This window comes from Odocoileus virginianus, chromosome 9 (assembly GCF_023699985.2).
Source record: "Odocoileus virginianus isolate 20LAN1187 ecotype Illinois chromosome 9, Ovbor_1.2, whole genome shotgun sequence".
NCBI lineage: Eukaryota > Metazoa > Chordata > Mammalia > Artiodactyla > Cervidae > Odocoileus > Odocoileus virginianus.
Window position 1 is genome coordinate 64781586 of NC_069682.1, and position 21239 is coordinate 64802824.

A 21239-nucleotide genomic window follows, 5' to 3' on the forward strand; every position below is an offset into this window, starting at 1 on the left:
GACCACTCCAGGCCCAAGTGGCAGCAAACAGGTTTGCTGTCTGAAAGGTCTTCCACCCCAAGACCTCATATTAGATGCCACTTGCTTCCACAGGCCCTGCGGGGAGAAGGGGCTGGGCCTCCACTCAGAGCAGGCATTCCAGGGCAATTCTGGTTGCTCCCAGCAGATGCACCAGGCTGGACACGGCAGGGCCAGTGAGCCTGACTGCCAGAAATACCCTGTTTCCCCATCAGGGTGACAACTCCCAGCTTCCTGGTTTTGGCCAACCTCAGAGCCAGCAGGCTAGCAAACCAATCGTGGTGCCCAAGCCTGAAAGCTCCACCAAAGTGGCATGTGCCCCCTCTCTGCTCACGAACACCGGCTCCTGACCGGTGTCTGTACCTAGGGTGAGAAGCAGAAAACACATTTAAGACTCAGATACACACACACTCACCACACACTCAACGGAGAGGTCTGCCCAGACTTGGGCTATTTCTCCACCGGCCAGGGGAGGGGTGAGAGTACCCTCAAATTGGGTCGACTCTTGAAGAGGCAAGAGAAGAAAAGTCAGGCGAACGCAGAATCCTCTAAATAAACACCATTTCCATGGTTTTAATAAGCAAAATAGGAAACCATTTTAATAACCAAAAAACAGAAACCAGTCTGAATAAAACTACAATAGACTAGGTTTTAATATTTTCATATCATAAGCAGGGTTTGAAATTGATCCCTTATTGTACATGAAATAAAAACAATTTCTGTTGTGGCAAATTTGATTTCAACACAGTTGAATCTGTAAAAACCGAAGCTCGTTTCCAATGCAGGACAAATATCCACAATATTTAAAACTGCAAGCACCATGCGGTTTATACAATCTTGTTATTACTGTTAATTTATCAACTAATACAAACTCAAAAATGCATCCGGCCAGCAGCGCCAGCAATTTCAAATGAGAACTAAAAAATACGCTTTCATTTTGGTATTTTTGTCAGTGCAACTTAAATCCTCTTACTGACCTGCAGGGGAGAAAAAAAGTAATAATAAAGAAAAACACCCAGATCTTCCCTATAACTACTATACAACTGAAGGGGTGGGGGAGGGGGTAACACCACCAATAACTCGCCCGCCATCTCAAAAGCAGGGAAAGAAAACACACATAACATATAGCTCTAAAGAACGCACTTGAAAGTTGCAAAATGTCTTGCCAATGTTGGGGTTTCTGATATTTTCTGAGTGTGGTGGTTGGTTCGACCTAAGTTGGGTGGTCGGGACTGCTGAAGCCGATTGCCCTAGGAGCTCTTTGGCCCCAGCAATTAGTGCCAGTGCCAGCCTGGAGGGTTTCGTGGGGACCCTGGGAGTGATTCTGGTTGCAATAAAAAGCAAACAAGACCTGTTTTTCCTTTCTTTTCTTGTTAGGGGTGTCAATTGAACCCTAAGACCAGCTGACAGGAGGACCCGGTTGTGAAACTCTGCACACACTGGTACTCAGCAGTTGCCCTGCCCTGGTACTCAGTAGCTGGGACCCCAGTCCTCTTTTTCCCACCAAAAACAAAATTGAAAACTAAAACAAACGATGAGGAAGAGAGGACCAAAGCGGGTGGGGGAAAGGGAGAAAACATGCAATTTCCAGGGGTGCCCCAAGACAAAGTTGTTTTCTGATGCAAAAACCCAGAACTTTTTTTTTTCTACTTACAAAAGAAAAAAAAAAAAAAGCCATAATAATAAACCCAAACAAAGACACTCCACTTGCTGCCGCGTTCTCTAAGCGGTTTGGCGGGGCGGGTATTTACATGCCGACAGCCGACAGACTGCAACCGGACAAGCGGCCGCCCGCCGGGGTTTCCGAACTGCGATCCTTCTCACCCAAAGAAAACAAGGGGGTTATGATCCATGATCAACAACATGCTAAAGTTAAACAAGAAAAATGGTACAAAATAGAAATTATTACCATACATGTCCAGCATGCAGGATTAATATTTTTAATGCAGATTTTCGTATTTTTTCTATATAATCGAGCAGGCAATAAAATTGATGAGATTTGCGCGCAGAACGTCCTAATTGAGGCCCGCGTCTCGGGGCTGAAAGCCAGTGTTCTCCGGACCCTGGAAAAGACAGGTCCGCCTCTGTCCTTCCTTCGCTCAGCCTCGCCTCGCGCCTGCCGGAACGGGCCGCCAGGGTCCCTTCTCCTTTCCTCTCCTCGCTGCTCTGTTGCTGGGCTGGATTACGCTCCGGACTGCGAGGCAGCTGCCCCGGCTTAACGCGCAAAAGTTCAGGAAGCCAGGAGTCTCCAGACGGCCTTGGCGACTCCTCGCGACTATGCCTTGCCGCCCTCCAGCCTGGAGAAAAGTTGCTCTGGGACTTCCCACCCCCCTCGCCTCTCTCTGGCTCTGCTCGAGTCTAGGAGGCGGCGCTGGCGCGCGCCGCGCTCGCCTTGGCCAAGGTCCCCTGCCTGCCCGCGCGCCCTCCCGTCGCCCGCGTCCCGCGCGCCCTTCCTCCCTCCAGTCGAACAGGTCAAGGCTGGGGCCGTGGCAGGGACAGGGTCCGGGGGAGTCCGGGACTTGGGATACGGGACGGGGGAGTCCGGGCCGGGGCAAGGGCGGGGGCCGGGAGCGGCCACGACTCACAGAAAGAACTCGGGAGAGGAGGGGCTGTCGCTGGTGGAGCCCGCCTCCCTGAAGCCGGAGTTGGCGAGTTTCTCGCACTTGACCTTGTAGGCGTCTCTTTCGCGGGCCAGCCGGGACACCTCCTGCTTAAGCTGCTCCACCTGCTGAATGAGCTGCGTCTTCTCATTCTCCAGGTGGTGTTTCTGCTGGACGCGTTTATACCTGCACGACTGGGCGTAGCCCCGGTTCTTCAGGGTCCGCCGCTTCTGCTTCAGGCGGATCACCTCGTCCTTGGTGAAGCCCCGCAGGTGGCGGTTCAGCTCGCGCACGGACATGGACACGAGCTGGTCGTCGGAGAAGCGGTCCTCCACGCTGCCGCTACCACCAGCCGCCGTCGCCGCGGCCGCCGCGTGCGGGCCAGGCCCGGGGTGGCTGGTGGGCAGCTGCTGCGCGGGACTGGCCGCGCTGGACGGCGGCGGCGACGCTTGGTGGTGGTGGTGATGATGCGGGTGCGCGTGCGGGCCCAGCTCTTCGTGAGCCACTCCGGGGCCGGGGTACGCGTGGTGCGGATGTGGGTGGTGGTGGTGGTGGTGATGGTGCGCGCCGCGGAAGCCGTCGAAGCTCTGCAACGGCTGGGGCACCGGGTGCGAGCCTATGAGCGCCTCCACCGCGTCCTCGGGCGTCAGGTTGAGCGCCTCGGGGTTCATCTGCTGGTAGTTGCTCGCCATCCAGTACAGGTCCTCCAGGTGAGTCTTCTGTTCGGTGGGGCTGAAGCTGGGCGACGAGGGCACCGAGCTGCACGGCGTGCTGAGCGGTGTGGACGACACCGAGCCGGCTGGCTGCAGGCGCGTGCAGGGCCGGCCCGGGCGCTCCGCGCGCCCCAGCGGCTCCTTCTTTACGTCGAACTTGAGCAGGTCGAAGTCGTTCACGTACTCCATGGCCAGCGGGCTGGTGGGCAGCTCGGGCCCCATGCTCAGCTCCGCGGCCATCGCTGACGCGAGGCGCAGCCGCCGCCGCCGCCCGGGAAACTTTGCGGCCGGCCGGGACGCGCCGAGCCGGGAGCGGGGGCGAAGAGCGGCGAGCCCGGGAGGCGAGGAGCCGAGGGCGCAGCGGGCCGGGGCCGCCGGCCAAGCCTTTGTCTGGGGACGCGGCGGCGCGCCGGAGAGTCCCGAGCCTGCCTGCGCCGCCCCAGAGCTCGGGGCTGTGGCCGCGCCGGGGCCGGGCCGGGCCGGGAGTGGGTGGAGAAGCGAGCGGGGCGCGCGGCCGGGCGGAGGGGAGGCGCCGGGCAAGCGCCCGCCGCTCGCTCTCTAGCTCTCTTGCTCTGGGGCTCTCCGGATCGCAGCCGCTCGCAGCCCGGCGGTGCAGCTGTGCGGGATCCGGCGCCGCTGCTGCCTTTTATCGCCTCCCTGATGTCACCGGGGCGCGGGGGCCCGGGCAGCCCAGCGCGCTGGCCAATGGCTGTACGGGCCCCGCGGCCGGGCGGCGCAGGGCGGGGCGCGCCTGACAGCTCCTCCGCCCCCCGAGTCAGCTGACTGGCGGCGCGAGCAGCCGGAGAGCCGCCGAGGCCTGGCGGAGGGCTGAAGCAGAGAGGGACCGCCGGCCCGGGCCCAGCCCCCACCCCACCCCCTCGGTGTCCCGGCCCCCGCCCGCTCGCCTTCCGTGCGCGCCCCCTCCGCCCCTCAAGCCTGGCCGCCGCCTCCACCCCTTCCTTCGCGAGCTCTCCTCCCTCTTTACCCTTGGTTCCCCCAACCCGTGTCCCCCAAGCTCCAGAGGTTCAGAATGAGCACCGGGACGACACCTCTCGAGTCCATTGTTCCCAAGCGTCCCCTGCTCGGTGGGAGATGCTCCGTGTGCCGCGCGGCTGCGTGTGTGCAGTGCGTGGCTGTGTTTCTGCAGGTCTGCGCATATTTGTGTGTTTGGGGGGGGCGGGGTCGGGACTCCAAGAGTTGTGTTCAAATCTAACTCTTAGTCTCAGGGGACCCTCCTCGAGGCCAAGCGGGAGCCGTCCCCCTCCTGGCGGGTGCGGCGGCCGAGTCCCGAGATCGGCCTCGGTTCCCCGCATACCCCACCCACAAATGCACGAGATGAAGGGAGCAGGAGAAGAACTGGTCCAAAGGTTCCGAAGCCCTCTCCCCAGCCAAACGCGGAGAATCCACTGAGTTCTCCGTGGCTGGGCACTGAGGCCAGTGCAGGACGGTGCTCCGGATGGCTCCCGGCTGCTGGGAAACCGGCCCTGTTTTTGTTTGAACGTTTTGTAACGATTAAGCAGATCCCGGCGTCAGCGGGAGAAGGAGAGGCTCAAACAGGCATAAAGTGCGACTCCAAGTGGCCACTGTGCGCAAAGACGCGCCGAATCGCGGGGCCCGCAGCGCAAAGTCTCGGCTGACCACTCGGACCCAGCTGGGTCTTCCCAACCGGCCCAACCCAAAGCGGCCCGGAACGTAGTCTGTGTGTGCACCGGAGCCCAAGACAGTTTCTTCTAGAGCCACGCACAGGTTCTCAGTTCGGTCCTCAGACTCAGCCCCGAGTTCCGCGCTGATTTCCCCCCATGAAACTCCGCGCTCTGGCTCCGGGGGTCGGGGGTCGGAGGAGCAGGGAGGGATGCCTGGAGGCGGCTCCTTGCACGGGAAGGTCCTAGGCCGAATTCGACGGACGACCGAAAGCGGAAACGCCACTGCGAGGGGCCCCAGGGTTGTCCGATGAGAAACCAACCCCGAGCGCAGATGGAGACCCCTGAGCGCACCGTACTGAAGCATCCATAGCGTGCCTGGGCGCTGCGCACCTTCTCTATCGGGTACAGGGTGGCCCGAAATTTGAGCTCTGGAGACCCCCGCCCGGGCGCAGAAGCCGGATAAATCGCAAATTCGCTGTAACCGGAGACAAGACCCGCCTCCGGCGTCGCCTTCTGCTCTTCGGGGCTTTGCGAGAGCGCAGCGAAAGGCAGGAGAAGCGCGCACTGGGTGAGTGTGTCCCGGCCGCCGCTAATGCAGAACCCCCCCCCCCCCCCCCCCCCGCAAGACCGACGCCACGCGTAGGGTCAGGTGGGCACGCTCATGCGGCGGCGGCCAGATGTGGTTTAAGTGTGAGAAGGTAACATATTTGCCTACAGTTAATTTTGAAAACTCTGTTCTCTTGCGCCCACGGTAAGACTGGAGTGAGGTGTGACCCTGGCCACCTATGTTTAATAAAATTAATATATTTGAACAAAGACTGGGACTGCAAGGTTTGGATCAGCAGCTGTAATGCTGGAAGAGCCGGTCTTCAGTCCTCTGCGCGAAGCCTGCTCTCCGCAGAAACGTTTAGGCTGTTTTCCAGGAGAGTCCGGGCCGTGCCGCCGCCCCGCCCCTGCTCGAAGTTGGGCGCTCCGGACACGCACCCTGCGGGTCCCTGCCCCGTTCTCCGACAGCCAGAGTGCACTCAGATCACGGCTCTGCAGGGGGACTGTTCGAGGCTACACTGGGTCGGCCTTCTCGGATCTAAGCAGATTATGGCTCAGGCTCCTGGCGGCCAGAGCCGGACCCAAGCACGGGGCTCTCCCGGTGCCACTGAATCCTGTCAGCTCCCTCCTTCGCGCGGACACTGGCCTTCTGCGAGAGCACTGAGGCTGCCCGGCCGGTCTGGGCCCTCCTGGTGGACCCTCGGGTCTCTCTGACCCTCACTGTCGAGGACCCAACCTGAGCTTCAGGAGTGTGCCACGTCGAGGCCCAAGGATTCCTTCCGCCCCAGCCCTCTGGGTTCTAGCCTGCAGCTCGCTTGCGGGCGTCCTGCCGCGCTCTGCAAGCGTCTAGAACTCGGACTTTGTCCGGGCGGTCGCGTTCCTCTTTGTCCCTGAGCCTCGGTTTGCCGTTTCGGTCCCTCCCTTCCCCTGGGCTCTGGCTTAGCTGCCTCTGTACAGTTTCAGATCCACCTTCCCCTATAGCCAGCCCCTCCTCTATCCACCCTGCACCCAACCACCTCCACCAGAAACTTGGAAACTGGATAGAAGTGAAGCAGACTAGCGTGTTACTCCGGAGTGAAAGCTAACGCAGAGCAGCCGACCTCACGGGGCGGCCCGGCCTCCCCACCCTGGCTCCTGCTGCACTTTGCGGCGGGGTCGCGGTGCCCCAAACCCGGGTGGCGTCCTTTCCCTGCCAGCCAACGCGGGTGCCTCCTCTCCGAGCCCGGGGAGCGGGTTGGAGGTGGGGGCGGGGGGCTGTAAGGATCAGCGCGCGAGGATCCCCATCAACACGTACCAGGAGGCTACACTCCATCCCTGAAAGATGAGTGGGATAGGGAGTGGGGGGGAAGAAAGGAATAAAAGATAAGGGTTGGTAGGAGTGGTGGAGAGTCCAGGAGGAGACGTGAAGGGAAGGCGGCCAGGAGACACAGGAGCAGTGCGCGCGCTGAGCCCGAGCCTCTTTTGAAGGAAAGCCAAGCAGGACTGGTGGCGGCCAGAGACCTCTTCTGAACAGTTTGCTGTCTCTAACCCCGCAAACTATAATTTGAAAGTTTTCACCCCTTCTCCCTACCCACCCCAGGTGGGGTCAGAAGCGATGCGTTCTGAGCGCACCACCTTGGGATTCTTCAGCTTACAGATGGTGATCAAGGAGGCTGTGCGCCTCCGAGCCACAGCGGAGCCTCCGGACTCCGGAGTGGGGATGGACGAAAAAGTTATTCCTTAAGGGAACTGCACGTCCACCGCCTTCTGCCGGGTCCCAGGGGCGCGGCTCCCTCAGCCCCTCCCCAACCCACCGGCTAACCCGAGAGTGGCCTGCACGCTCTCCGGTGTGCCTCTGACCCAGCGCGGCACTCCCCGCAGCGGAGTTCAGCCCCAACGTGCACCGTACACTCGTCATTTCCAGAGAGCTGCAGGTGTTTGGTGTGGGAGTGGGCGTCTCTGTGGGTGCGTGGGTGCAGTGGGAGGCGGTGCGGGAGGGGTGTGTGTGTGTGTGTGTGTGTTGGGTAGGGAAGCCCGGCACAGGGAATGCTTCGAATCACGGAACCGGCAACTCTCCGCCTCAGTGCCAAGAAGGTTGCAAGACTGTACTATCCCGGGTCGCCAATCGGAAGCCAGTGTTTCCAAGGGCCTCAGGGTGCGCTGTGCCCGGGAGGTATCTGAGTCAGGGGATCCCCCAGGAGTCTCCCTTCTGCGTTTGCATCACCCTGATATCGGATCACCTGTCTCCTCTAAGGAGCCCTGAAATCTCCGCTACGTTTTGCGGGGCCCATTGGGAAGAGGAGATTCCTTCGCTGGCACTCGCCCTGTTACCTGAGGTCTTCAGCTTCCAAGAAGAGGCAGCAGATAATTCTCCCTTCCTCTCCCTCTTTCCCAAAGGCAGCTGTCAGTTCCGCTGTTCCCTGCTGCACACAGTGGCCACCGAATTCCAACCCCATGCTTCCTAAAAGGCATTCTCAGGTTTCTGGGTCTCGGTGGCCTTATGCATCCGAAGGACTCAGTGGGTTCCAGTAAGAAGCCAGAGTTACCCCAACTCTGCAGAGCCTTTTCCCAGCTTCCTTCCCTAGGGGCAGGGACTCCCCCAACTCCCCCACAACCCAGACTCATGCTGGGAATGGAACTTTATCATTTAAACTGTTTTACCTGCTTCTTTTTAGTTCGTTTTAATGTGAATTCTAGAAAGTTTTAAATTACACACGTGGCTTATATTCTCTTCTCATTGGACAGCACGTGTTAGACAACCACTGGGCGGTATGGCTTCCAGTGTGTGCTGAGTTGCTCAGTGACTCTTTGCAGCTCCTTGGACTGTAGCCCAGCAGGCTCTTCTGTCCATGGGATTTTTCAGGCAAGAACATTGGAGTGGGTTGCCATTTTCTCCTCCAGGGGATCTTCCCAACCCAGGGATCAAACCCACGTCTCCTGTGTCTCTTGCATTGCAGGCAGATTTTTTTTACCCACTGAGCCATCAGGGAAGCCCCGCTAGCTTCCAATATAGATGGAATATTTAATAATAATATCCACACCCACCTGTACAGAGATTCTGAAAGCCTTTATCTTTCACTTTTTCCTTCAGTCCTCACCACTCTATAAGGTAGGTAGGCAGGTAGGTAAATAAAGATGTATAGCAGTGTCCAAAGAGTTTTAGCAACTCATTCAGTCCCCACAACTGCCCTTGGAGATGGGGAGAATTATCACCACCCTACACAAAGAAGGAAGCTCAGAAAGGTAAGTGGTTTCTTTAGCAACACAGCGGTGATCAGTTGGAGCTTCATGCCCTAAGTCCAGTACCCTGAATACTATGAAGCACGTGGTCTTGACCTTGACTGGGTGGTAACCCAGAGACCCAGTGTCAGCACAGTTCTTCAGCTGCTCTCTGGGTCAGGATTTTCAGCTCTCTGGAGACCTGGTGGTTCCTTTCAGGTCACGGCTGAGCCACTAGCCTTTGCCAAGTCTCTGCCAAGAGCTCAATTATCCAGGCAGTGATGAACATGTCCATCCTCTGGTCAATGCACTCAAACATCCTTGAGCTCACTCTTGCTCTCTTTCCTCTTCCCCGAGGGATGGGGCTGGAGGATGGAAGTTAGAAAGTGGGGCAGGATGCAAGCAAAGGAGAGAGAGTTTGCAGAGTCTTCTCCAAGGTCCTGGCCTTTGATAAAGGACAACCTGACCTCTAACCATGGCCTTGATCCTTCATCCTACCTCTGTCCTGAGCTGTATCATCAGCCTGTTTGACCTTCAGCCCCCATCCATCCATCCCTATGGTGGTGGTGGCATGGGGGGAGATGGCTCGAAGCTGATGAGAAGTTCACCGTCACTCAAGGCCAGTGAGGAGGACCAGCAGGGCCCCTCCCTGCCCACTCCCTCCCCAAGACCCCGAAGGACAACAGTAGAGACTCTAGAACCTCATCATCATTGCTCTCCAGGGCTGAGTCTTTCATCCCTTACTTCCCAATCATCACTTAAGACCTCAGTTTCTCTGTCCAATGCCTTCACCCTCATCCAAGCCACCCTCATCTTTTGCTTAGATGACTACAGAGGTCTTGGCTCAGACTTTTGTTTTCTCCACAGTGTAGTAGAACCAGTTTTCATGTGAATCTGATTATTCTAACTTCACCCCTCCCCCGGGTTTAATTACAGAGTCCTTTGACACTTGGACAAAGAACTAAACTCCTTAGCATGGGCTTCAAGCTTTTCCTGAATGCCCTTCTCTTCCATAGTTAACAATCATTCCTAAACCAATCCTTACCCTTCCTCTTTAGAGCAAGGACAAAGTCAGGAGAAATCTGGTTCATCTGAGTGATTCCATCCCACCAACCTCCCCTCTTCCCATCTCCTCTACCTGGATGTTCTTCAGGGGTCCAGGACTCCAGCTTCCCACCACATTCTCATCAGCTAAGCTTCTGGGCACAGGGGAAGTGGGTGGCACCTTCTCACCACTGGAAACTGCTGTCGAGGGCTGATGAAAGGAATAATATTGTTTGACTGCATCTGGAGCCAATTCTTATTTCAGCCAGGAGTGACAGTGGTTGCTCCATCTCTTTCTTCCCTTTCTCCTTTCAAAAATGAATTATACAAGATAAACAAGCCTACTTTCTCATTGTAAAAAATGCAACAATGTAGTTTTAATATCTATGTCTAGAGCTACCACTCACTTTTCATTTTTACTCAGCAACTTCTGTGTCAATACATCGAGATCTACTTCTTTCTTTTTAACTAATGCACAGCAATTTGTCCAATGGATGCTCTGTAGTTTTGTATCCAGTCTTGTATTTATGGACATTTAAGCTCTTTCCCATCTTTCACAGTTGCAAACAATGTTGCAACAAATTGCTTTTTACATGCTCCTCTTTGCATGTGTGCAAGTGTTTCTCTGCAGTAGATTGTAGAGAATGAAATCGCTGGAAAGAAAGAAAGATGACCACATTTGTAATGTTAACATGCAAATTAGCCTCTAAGAAGATTGGCCCTTTTAAATTTTCCACCAGAGATATATGAAAGTAACCTGTTTCCCCACAGCCACACCAACAATGGGTTTTATCACAGTTTCTCATTTCTTGTCTCAGTTCTGCTTATGTCTATCCTGTGACTAGTACTGGGAGATGGGGAAAAGGAATAGGCATGGCTTCTTTCTTCCCCTCCAGGGAGCTGCAAACCCTGCCATTGTAGCTGGAGAAGTATGGTGATGATGCATCTATAATGCAGGCAGATCCTCAACAAATGAGCCCTTGGTTCTATTGGAGGGGGTTAGGGGAAGGGTCCGCTGATAAGGCTGCACTTAACTAAGGCTTTGAAGGCTGAGCAGAAATGTATCATAGAAGGACAGAGAGATCCTGCAGTAGGCCTAGCCCAGACAAAGACCGGAGCAGAGGGACATCTCGGGCATTTGGCGGGCTATTTCAAAGAGGCTATTTCAGGAGCCAACACTTGAAAGGCCTTGAATGTCATGCCAGAGTCAGACCCCAGTCATAGCTAGAAGATCATCCAAATGGGCAGGCATTTTTTGTTCATTTGTTTCACTGTTGGACACATCATAGGCACTCAGTAAATATCTGTAGAAATTAAAAGGAGCATCACAAAGGTTGAGACAACATGCTCTATTTCTCATTTATCTCTCACGGAGACAAGGTGCTCTCCGTGTCCAGGGCTGGGAGTCTGGCTCCATTCTAGATGCTGGAGAAACGGCCCGGACAAGCCCGACTCAGGGATCCCTTCCTCGGTCTCAGCACCCCATCCCAGCCCCATGCCAGGTCCATTTCACCTCTGCCCATTAGAGATTGCTTTTGGTTTCTGTGTTGACAACCCTGTTTCTGTGTTTGGAGCGACTGTTCAGTGCCATTTCCTGATTTAATATCAGAGGCAGCACGGAGCAAGGATGCACAGTTAGCAGTTTTTGCTCCAAGTATTTTTCAAGTTCCCTTTTGATGTAAGGGTTCGGTTTGCAGCTTCCCTGATCTTGCTGAGCAGGGAGGGAGAGATGGCTGAGGCTGGGAGCCGGAGGTGGGAGGAGAGGAGGGGACCCAAAGAAGATTCATCCCATCCAACTGAGCTGAGAGACACCAAGCTCCTTAAGCTCCTTTCTAGAAAGGGGGATGGCTGAGGGTTCAGCAGAGGCAGAGGAGCAGCTTAAAGGCTCTGCGCAAGGCTGCTATCACCTTTTTGGGTGGGTGTCCTGGGCTTCCCGCCGTGGCTCAGAGGTAAAGAATCTGCCTTCAGTGCAGGAGACCTGGGGTCGATCCCTGGGTTGGGAAGATACCCTGGAAAATGGAATGGCAACTCACTCCAGTATTCTTGCCTGGAGAATCCCATGAACAGAGGAGCCTGGCAAGCTACAGTCCATGGGGTCAGAAAGAGTCAGACACGATGGAGGGACTAATACACACACACACACACACACAGATGGGCTTCTCTGGTGGCTCAGTGGTAAAGAATCCACCTACCAATGCAGGAGATGTGGGTTCAATCCCTGGGTATGGAAGATGCCCTGGAAAAGGAAATGGCAACCCACTCCAGTATTCTTGCCTGGGAAATCCCATAGACAGAGGAGCCTTGTGGGCTACAGTCCATGGGATCACAAACAGTGGGACATGACTTAGCGACTAAACAACAAATGCATACATACTTTGTCACAAAAACAAAGGATAAAAGAGCTTAAATAAGCTAGTGTGATGAGATTCAAAATACCTGAAAATGAATATAACATTGGTTCAAAGAAAAATTTAGGCTAGATAGAGCTCCCATAGAAACTCGGGTTATTTTAACTGAGCATCTACCATGCACAAGGCCTTCTGCAGGACTAAGTCGGGGACAGACGGGAACTCATCTTCTGGTGGAAACATTTTTTTGCACTACACTATGGTCGATGCAGGGATGGAAGCATGGACTGTGCACACACATATACACACATACACACGTTCACACACATATATACGCACACACAGAGGCTTGAAAACAAGACATGGAGAGAGACTGGAGTCCCTGAAGGCCCTGAACCCCACCTGTAGGCAACCCTGTGACCTGTTGTTGGGTATCCTATTTATCTCCACTGCACCCACTTCTGCAAGGGACATGTCCCCTGACCCTCTGTGCCCTTTGGGGCTCCCCTGAGGGGCAGCTGTCAGATTAGACATGCAGGAGGTTTACTGGGGACACATTTGTGAAGGGTGAGGGATGAGGGAGCAGGAGGAAGCAGGGGGAGCTTCCGACACGGAGGCAGACCTGACACCTTGGCGGGGGGAGGGCGGCGAGGAAAGAGGGCAGGAGGGGAGAGGCGTGCAGACCACAGCCCTGTTCTAGACAAGGTTCAGCCAGGCTGGTGGGGCATCCCTGGGACAGTGCCTCACATCTTGTAGGAAAGGGCCAGCCTCGGCATCACCCCTCTGCTCCATCACTGCCTGAGAGCAATGGAGAGGAAATGTAACCTCAGCTTGAACACACTGGGGGAGCCGGAGGGGCAAGGCTGGGTTTGCCAGTCACCTCTGTTCCCTGCAGCAATTTCTCCAGAAGGAGGCTTAAGGAGAGCATTTCTATGGCCACCACACCGTCCCAATCAGGGCAAGACCTCCCCAGGGCAGGAAACTAACAGCAGCAAGCATCTTACTGTTTTCTACCTGTGAGGCGCCACACCACATCTGGCTTGCATCATCTCAGTAATTCAAGGTAACCTTATGAGATAGTAACTATTATCACCCCCACGCCAATATTCTTGGACTTCCCTGGCGGCTCAGCTGGTAAAGAATAAGCCTGCAATGTGGGAGACCTGGGTTCAATCCCTGGGTTGGGGAGATCCCTTGGAGAAGGGAACAGCTACCCACTCCAGTATTCTGGCTTGGAGAGAATTCCATGGACTGTATAGTCCATGGGGTCACAAAGAGTCAGACACAACTCAGCGACTTTCACTTTCCATCCATTTTACAGACCATGAGACTGAAGCTCAAGTAAATAAAATCACTTGCCAGTGGCTGTAGCTAGCGAGGGACAGAAAGAAGATTCAGAGTCAATTTGACTCTAACCACTGCGCTACACTGCTTTGGCCAGGAGGAGACTTGGAAAGGGTAAGAGGGAAGACCCTATCTCTCTTTCTGCTGATCCCTGAGCTGTGTTAACTGCACTAGCCCCCAAGAAAATCCATGTCTCATCAGGGACAATACCAGCCCATTCCAGGTTGATGCTGGGGTACCAACACCCTGCCAATCAGCTCCAAACAGAAGACCCAGAATGCTCACCTGAAGGTAGGCACTCTCCAGCAGCTGCATATATCTTTTTCTCCAGCATCACCCCCTCCAGGAAGTCCCCCAACTGGTCCGTTATTCCATAGTACCTTAAATTGACCTCCATCCTTGCATGTGTCACACTGTGTCCAAAGTTCCTGTTTTATCTGTTTCTAGCATCTAATCCAGGCTTGCCCAGGGCCCGAACCAGGTCTAAGTCATATTGGGGTCCCTAGCAACCAGCGCATGGGGACCGGAAACTGGAGAGGTGACAACACATGGAAAGGATGCTCTGATACATGAAGACTGACTGGTCCAGGGCATCAAGAAGACTGTCTTGGAGGATATGGGCCCCTTTTCCTGAGACCCATAGCTTTAGCCTTGAAGGGTACAGTCTGCACTCCCCAGCCTGGCCGCCAGGGGCCTCATCAACCCTCATGTCAGCTCCCAGCTTCTTTGAGGTAAATCCACCCCTCCCACCGAGGCCTAATCATCTCTGAGGGCCCAGGCCCTGGCCCTCCAAGACCTCAGCATCTGCTCAGCCGCCAGTAGCCCAGTGGGTAGCCCCAGCCAAGGAGGAGAGTTATTTTTATTTATTTCTTCTTAATCATGAACTTAATTTAGCTGCTAATCAGGTTACCATGGTGACTTGCACTAGATTTATAGCAGTTTCCTCAAGCGCCTTTTTTGCACTCTTTGGGTAAATGAATAAAATTTGGGTGATGAGCAAAGCACATAAATATTGGGTGTCCTAGAAAAAGGTCAGATGCTCCCATTTTGTATTTGCCTCTCACCTGGCTTGGTGTATTTAAGAAAGATTCAGGACTCAGGGTGGTCCCCAGGTTTCTCTCTTCTGCCTTCACTTGGAGGCCATCAGTGGATCTCTATGGCCAACCAGGTAAAGTCTGAGCTTCTTGCCTCGCTTTCAAGGTCTGCCCTTCCAGCCTCACTGCCCTAAAGCTCTCCCTTCCTCTCCCCTTGCTGCTGCCTGCTGGCCTGTGCCTCTCTGCCCTTGCCTGTGCTGTGTTCAGGCTGCTTTCAGAGACGTCTCTTCTGTCTTGGGAGTGACGGTGGCCTGGCTCACCTTGGGATCACAGCCTGGTATTTGAGGACACCTTTGAACCCTCTTATTGGTCTCACTACCACCCTGGCAAGGGTGTAGATTGTCATGCTGGCCAGCCAGGAGCGCAGGACAGACAGACAGCAGAGAAAGAAAATGAGGAGCTGGTATTTTGACAGTTTTCTGCAGTCGTATTTTGCAGTCTAGAAGGCTTACCTAGTGTTCCATCCCAGTGGTTCAGGTGGGGGCGGAGAGGACATTGTTCATCTCCCCTCATCCCATGGACTCAGAGGCACTCCGACCTTGCCCAAAAGTGACATTGTCTCCAGGCTGGAGGCCACAATTTCCAGGTTTCTCCTGAGGATCTCCTGAGGCTGGCTGCCAGTCAGTCCTGATGAGCCATAGTCCATTACTGAGTGAGTGCCCAGGGCTCAAGGCAGCAGGGAAGCCACCAACACTGGCGCCAGATCCTGCTCACGGACCCCAAAAGCACCTTTCATCATTGTCTTGGCCTTCGTTATCAGCCCAACAGGAGACCACTCTGGGGACCTCCTCTCAGGTTGCAGGAGGAACAGATCCAGCCTGTGTTGTAGCCCCAGCTGTAAGCAAGGCTGTGTGAGCTCCTTGGGTTACCACCCCTCTCTGAGCCTCTCCTCCTTTATTTGGAAGATAGGGTTGCAATCATGGCAGATATGCTGGCATCACTTCCAACCCTCCATGAACTTTGAGCCAGGAGGACCGGGTTCAAACCCTGTCTCAGAGCTTTTATTTGCTTTTGCTTCACAATGAAGGTCAAGGGAGAGGAAAGGTTGGTTCTCAGAATGCTTTCGGGAGGACAAGGTTAGCAGGCCTAGACTTCTACAGTAGTGACCAAGAAGGGAAGGTCTGTGATGTGCCGGGAAAATGTTAAATGGCTACAGTGACTTTGGCAGGGGTGTTTGTCCATTTTCCCAGAGGAGTTCTGCCCCACATGAGCATGACTCGTGGGTATGGAGGTGGGGAGTAAAGAGAGAGAGCCCCTCTACACGGGCATGGAAGGTCCAGACACAGTGGCCCCAGGCTGGAGAGGGTCTGAGGTTCTAATCCTAGCTCAGGGGCAGACTTGAATATCTAGTCCGGGCAAGCCACGTAATCTCTCTGGGCTTCAGAAAAAGTTTTCTGGAAAAGTCAGATCCCATTCGAATGACAGTGGAACCTCATACCTCCGGTCCCCTCTCTAGCATTTGACTTTGTCAAGCTGGTTCTGGCCCACCTTAAAGCAGTGTGGGGCAGAAATAATAAATTTGTAATAATAATAAATAATAACTCAAAGAGCAACCCCCATCTGGCCATGGAGGGCTGCCTTACTCCACCCCTGCATACCTCACAGTGTAGAAACTACAGCTGCCCATTCCCTGCAATGGTTCAATAAGCATCCAGCATGGAAACCCGGGCTCTGAAGCCTGACCACCTGGGTTCAAATCCCAGCTCTGCCACTTATGAGCTGTGTTGTCCTTGGGCAAGCAAGTTACTTAAACACTCTGCGTCTCCTCTCCCCCATACATATAACAGAACTCATAGAATAGAATTGTTGGGAAGATTAAGCAGGTTAATCCACAGTTAGCACTTAATATTGTGTGTTGACATTATCTACCAGACACTCCCCCATCTGTTAGTTCTCGAAGCTATTCTTAGCCCCATTTTACAGTCAAGGAAACCGAGATGCATAGAAATTAAACCTCTTCTCTGGGCTGGCTGCTGTAAATCAGTGCATTTGTCATCAGACCTGGCTGCTCCCCCATCTGCTCCATAGGATCAATGTCCTCTACCGACTTGTTTTGCAAAACAAGTTCTCCTGCCACGGAAATAGAGATGGGAGTAGGGAGTTCATTAAGAACGGCAGGGCAAGCCACTGATCAATTGTAACATCTTTAAAGGAGAGACGAGTAGACATTAGGATCTGATACAACAGGGGTTGCATAACACCATCCACGAAGACTTCTGGCCAAAAATCAAATGTGACTCTGATCTGGCCTCTGGATCTGAGTTTCCAGGAAACACAGGGGACAGAGGAACATGTTAGATCACACCACCAGGAGGCAATCAGCCAGAACGTGACATTCTGCAGGATGAATGACCCAGGCTCATCAAAAAACAAATGGCATTTAAAAAAAGAAATAAATGACATTATTTAATGTGGGGAGGAGGCGGGGGGAGATGTTATCGATGAAAAGCAACTTAAGAGATGTATCCACCAAAAGCAATGTTTGTAGGCTGAATTTGAACAACCTAAATGTAAAATCGAGATTTTTGAGACAACTGGGAATATCTGAACATCATACAAATACTAGATATTAAAGGAGATGGGTGTTTTAGAAAATCTTTTCGTTAGATGTGATCATAGTATTATGGCTATTTCTTTAAATCATGTCTATTAGCAATGCAGCCTAAAATATTTATGCATAAAAAGAGATGATAACTGGATTTATTTTAAGTATTCCAGTTACGGGTGGGATAAGGAGCACAGGAAGGTTTATTATAATTCTCTCTACTTTTGTGTCTGTTTGGGAATTTTCATAATGAAATATTTAAAAGAAAAAGAAAAGCAGAGGATAAAGACAGATCACCACACAGGAAGAAATGCACATACAGGTATCAGAAACATTGGTTTTAAGTGAGGGTTAAACACAAGAGGGACGGGAGAGACTCCTCAGCCCCTCAGACTTCAAGAAAGTGGCATGTCTCGTAAAATGAGCCTTTGTATACAGCCCTGGAATTCATTCATTCATTCACTACCTCATTCTCTCCACAGTTCATTCATTCATTGATTCATTCATTAACTGTTTAATTCATGCCTGCATCTATCCATCCATCTATCTATTTATTCATTTATTTCTTCAGTCAACACCCCTATTTGTCAACAGCCTATAATGTGTCAGACACTGAAATCAACATTAAAACAAAGGTGGCCATTTGACAGTGGGAAGCGAGGGAGGGATTCAACTTGTTAAATCACACAAATATATCCTTATGTATCTATATATCTTTATATATATCACAAACCATGGAAAGTCTGAGGACAAAGTGTGCTTTCAGGGAGTTTAACATGGAGGGGACATGACATGGTCTGGGGTGAGGGATAGTCAGGGAAGGAGCTTCTGTAACATTTCAGCTAAGACTTGAAGACTGAGAGGGGCATGGCCATGTGAAGAGTCCAGGCAGAGGAAAGATGTTCAGGCCAAGAGACAAGCAAGAGCAAATGTCCTGGGGTAGGAGGGATGGTCAGGAATATGAGGATGGCTGGAACTGAAGGCTGGAGCAAGGAGCTTAGACCAAAGGAGAGCCTAGAGGCTGGTAATGTCTGGGGGTGTTCACTGCTGCTCTTGAACCGAGAGAAATTTCTCCCCCAGAAACAGAACAATTCCTGTAAAGACATAGGCCTTGAGCTATCAGACAAAGCCTCCTGCAAGTTATCAAGACAAGCTTTGGGAAAGCTTGTGTAAGCATCCAGCAACATCAAGCTTACATCAAGAATGCTAATCTAGAAGCAAGTTGGTAAGAAAGGGTGGGAGCCTGCCCTGGGGCGGAGAAGAGGCCTCTGCAAAGGGAATGCTGGAATCGCTGAGTAAGTAAGACTCCCAATTAGAGATTTAAAAACCAGCGGTGAAGAGGTGGCCCCCCCTCCCTCCAGCCCCTCCTTGGCCACCCCACCAGGGGAAGGAAGTCCCAGCCAAGGCAACCATGGGGACAGTTGTCTGGTGATTTATGGTCCTGAGACAAAGGCTCCCAAGGAAAGGCTCTGTGAACCTCAGACATGTTGTTGGAACAATTAGAGCCCATCCATCTATTGAGTCAGCACAGTATCAGAAAACGGGCCTGGGGCAGGGTTGGCATGGGCTGAGTGCCAGCTCTTCACCCAGAACTTTCAACGTAGTGAACCAGCACAAAAGCCTAGGAGCTGAGAGATAAGAGTCCCACTTTTCAGATGAGGTAAACGATGCTGGGAAAGATGACTTGCTCAAGGTCACCAGCTTGAGCTAGGAGACACAAATTCAGGCCCCTGGAGTCCCATTGAAGGCCACACTCCTTTTTGTCGTATCTTACTGCCTCCCTGGCAGTTTCTGCAGCTGCCTGGGGTGGCCGCACCCTTGGGGGTTAGAGGGCTATTTTTTTCCAGTTTTCAGAGATTGGGCTGCTATTACTCAGACAGGAGGTTTTTGGCTCCCAGCTCCCAATTCACCCTTAAAAAAAAAAAAAAAAAAAAAAAGCAGCCAAGCTGGGCTATCCAAGGCCAACAGCATTCTTCTCTCCTGCAGAAGCTGTGCTCCTTTGGAGCTCTGATTCTACAAGGACCTGGAAGTAACAGTCCTCTGCCTCCAAACAATCTGTAGTGCTCTGGTCCATCGCGGGAGATATGAGTTCTGCAGCCAGCCCCCTGCAGGGCACAAGCAGAGCCCTGCGAGCTGACCCCGGCGCCTCGGCTGCGGGAGCGCTGTATCTGATCCACAATAAGATCCCAGCACAACACGGTCTGACCCAGAGAAAGCCCACAACAAACGTTCACTTCATCAAAGAATGGACCTTTGGCCCTGGAGACATTGTAACAAACCCAAAATCTGAGAAAGAAAAAAAAAATAGGGCTTATGGGAATGTCGAAGAGATGGGGGAAATGCTTATGGTAAAATGTTCATTATAAAAAGCAGAATACAAAACCATATAAATTTTTGAAAAAGCCCACATAGATCCAGTGCAATTCTGCTCGTGTAAAATAACACACATGTTATTTTTGTACCTAGCAAAAACCCTGGATGAAAATGCAAACCAAAATATTAATAGTCACACCACTGTGCATCTGGTCAGGCTTGGTTCTATTTGCTTTTAATTTTTTTTTCCTATGTGTATTAAAGGAACATGGGCAATTTTCCAATAATAAGGAAAAGCTATAACTAATTTTTTTTTTAGTACTGTAGTTTTAAATGATAACATTTAGGGCACTGGCTGCCTCTCTGAACCCAGAGTCAGCGGCTGAGTGTCAGACATGGCTTTGATATCCTGGGAGCTCAAGAAAGAGTTCCCCCTTTTATTGGGAGGGCCCAAGCCACGGGACCAGAAGCTCAGGGTTCCCTCCCCAGGGCCTCGGGATGGAGGTTGTAGACGCCAGGTCTCATAGCCATCTGCCAAACCTCACCACAACCAAGTACATTTCCACGACTCCTTTCCCCACAAGCAAGTCAGTAAATCAAAACACGCAAGGTGGGCCCTTTCTGGTAAAACACAAAAAAACTTAATCTTTGGTCCAGAAGCAGTAGATTGCGGCGGCAACTCGGCAGCCAAAACCATTAATCTTTGCCGCGTTCCCCAACTGGCCCGAGTAGTAAAGAAGATAATACCCTAGCAGAATCAGTGACCCACTACAAATTGGTCCTGAAAGGTCCACCAGCATAAATAGACTTTTGCTGATCCAACACTTGTTAGGAACCCCAACAAAGAGACTATTGGCTCATCTGATGAGCCGCTAGCAATGGGCCCTTGTAATGGCTGGTGATGGATGACCACCCTCCCTTCGAGGGGAAGATGCAGCTCCTGGTATGGGGCCCTTTCTCATCTTAAATTTGTCCTCAATAAATCACAGGTGCAGAGAAGCCGGCATCACTTTCATTACACCTACATGCTCCAGTATCAATCACGCCACCATGGCGGCCTGTCTGGGAGTAGTTCATTTCAAGTGAGTTTTTCTGTCCTGATTCTGTTTCCATCTCGATGCGTGTGTGCCTCCATGGGCGGGAGAAAGAAGCTTCTCTCTGAAGGCCTCTGCTACTGTGGCCTCAACACCGACTCCTTCCTCTTTCTCCAGTAACTTCTCCAGATGAGAGCCATTCTGAGCTCTGCCCTCAGTGGCTGTGCAAAGGCTTAGAAAGATTTGGCTTCAGATAATGGCTCAGATGTGTGCAAATTTGGAGCAAGTCATCTCACTTGGCTAAGGCTCAGTTTCTTTGTCTGGAAAATGGGGCAAATAGCACTTGTCTGCTGAGATTGAAGACAGCGATGTGTGTGAAGAACCTAGCAGAGTGCTGGGTCCAGGGTGATGTTAGTCTCAGCCCATGCACACTCCTGAGCTGGATGCTGGCCAGAGAGAAAGCCATCACAGGGACGGCTGATCTTGCTTTCCTTTGGCCCCAGACCCATGAGAAAATAGAGATCGCACTGATTCTTTTCCTTGTTCCCACCTGCCTGGACTGTTCGTGGTGTGTCAGTTACAGCTCAGAATTTATGAAGACGCTGCCACAGCTCGTTCTTGTCTTGTTCCTTTCATTGTAGGCAGTTAAAATACACTTAAAACTAAGGACACCAGAGAGCTCTCAGACCTCTTCTTAATGCACATAATCAAATACTGTAATGTCATTAAATGCATGTATAAGGCTCATCATAAAAGCTGTGAACTTCTGTTTTAAAGAATCATAAAGGAGAATAAATGG

The 21239-nt window shown here is 52.5% G+C and overlaps 1 protein-coding gene across 1 annotated transcript; it reads right to left on the bottom strand.

The window, feature by feature from the left end:
- Nucleotides 1–562: 562 nt before the first annotated feature.
- MAFB (MAF bZIP transcription factor B) lies at nucleotides 563–4028 on the bottom strand. Its single transcript, XM_020869733.2, has one exon. It carries the CDS (start codon nucleotides 3569–3571, stop codon nucleotides 2600–2602), a length of 972 nt encoding a protein of 323 aa, XP_020725392.2. The 5' UTR covers nucleotides 3572–4028; the 3' UTR covers nucleotides 563–2599.
- Nucleotides 4029–21239: the final 17211 nt, after the last annotated feature.

What these genes read in the sequence shown, in the direction of transcription:
- MAFB (XM_020869733.2), bottom strand. Translation starts at nt 3,571, where the DNA reads ATGGCCGCGGAGCTGAGCATGGGGCCCGAGCTGCCCACCAGCCCGCTG.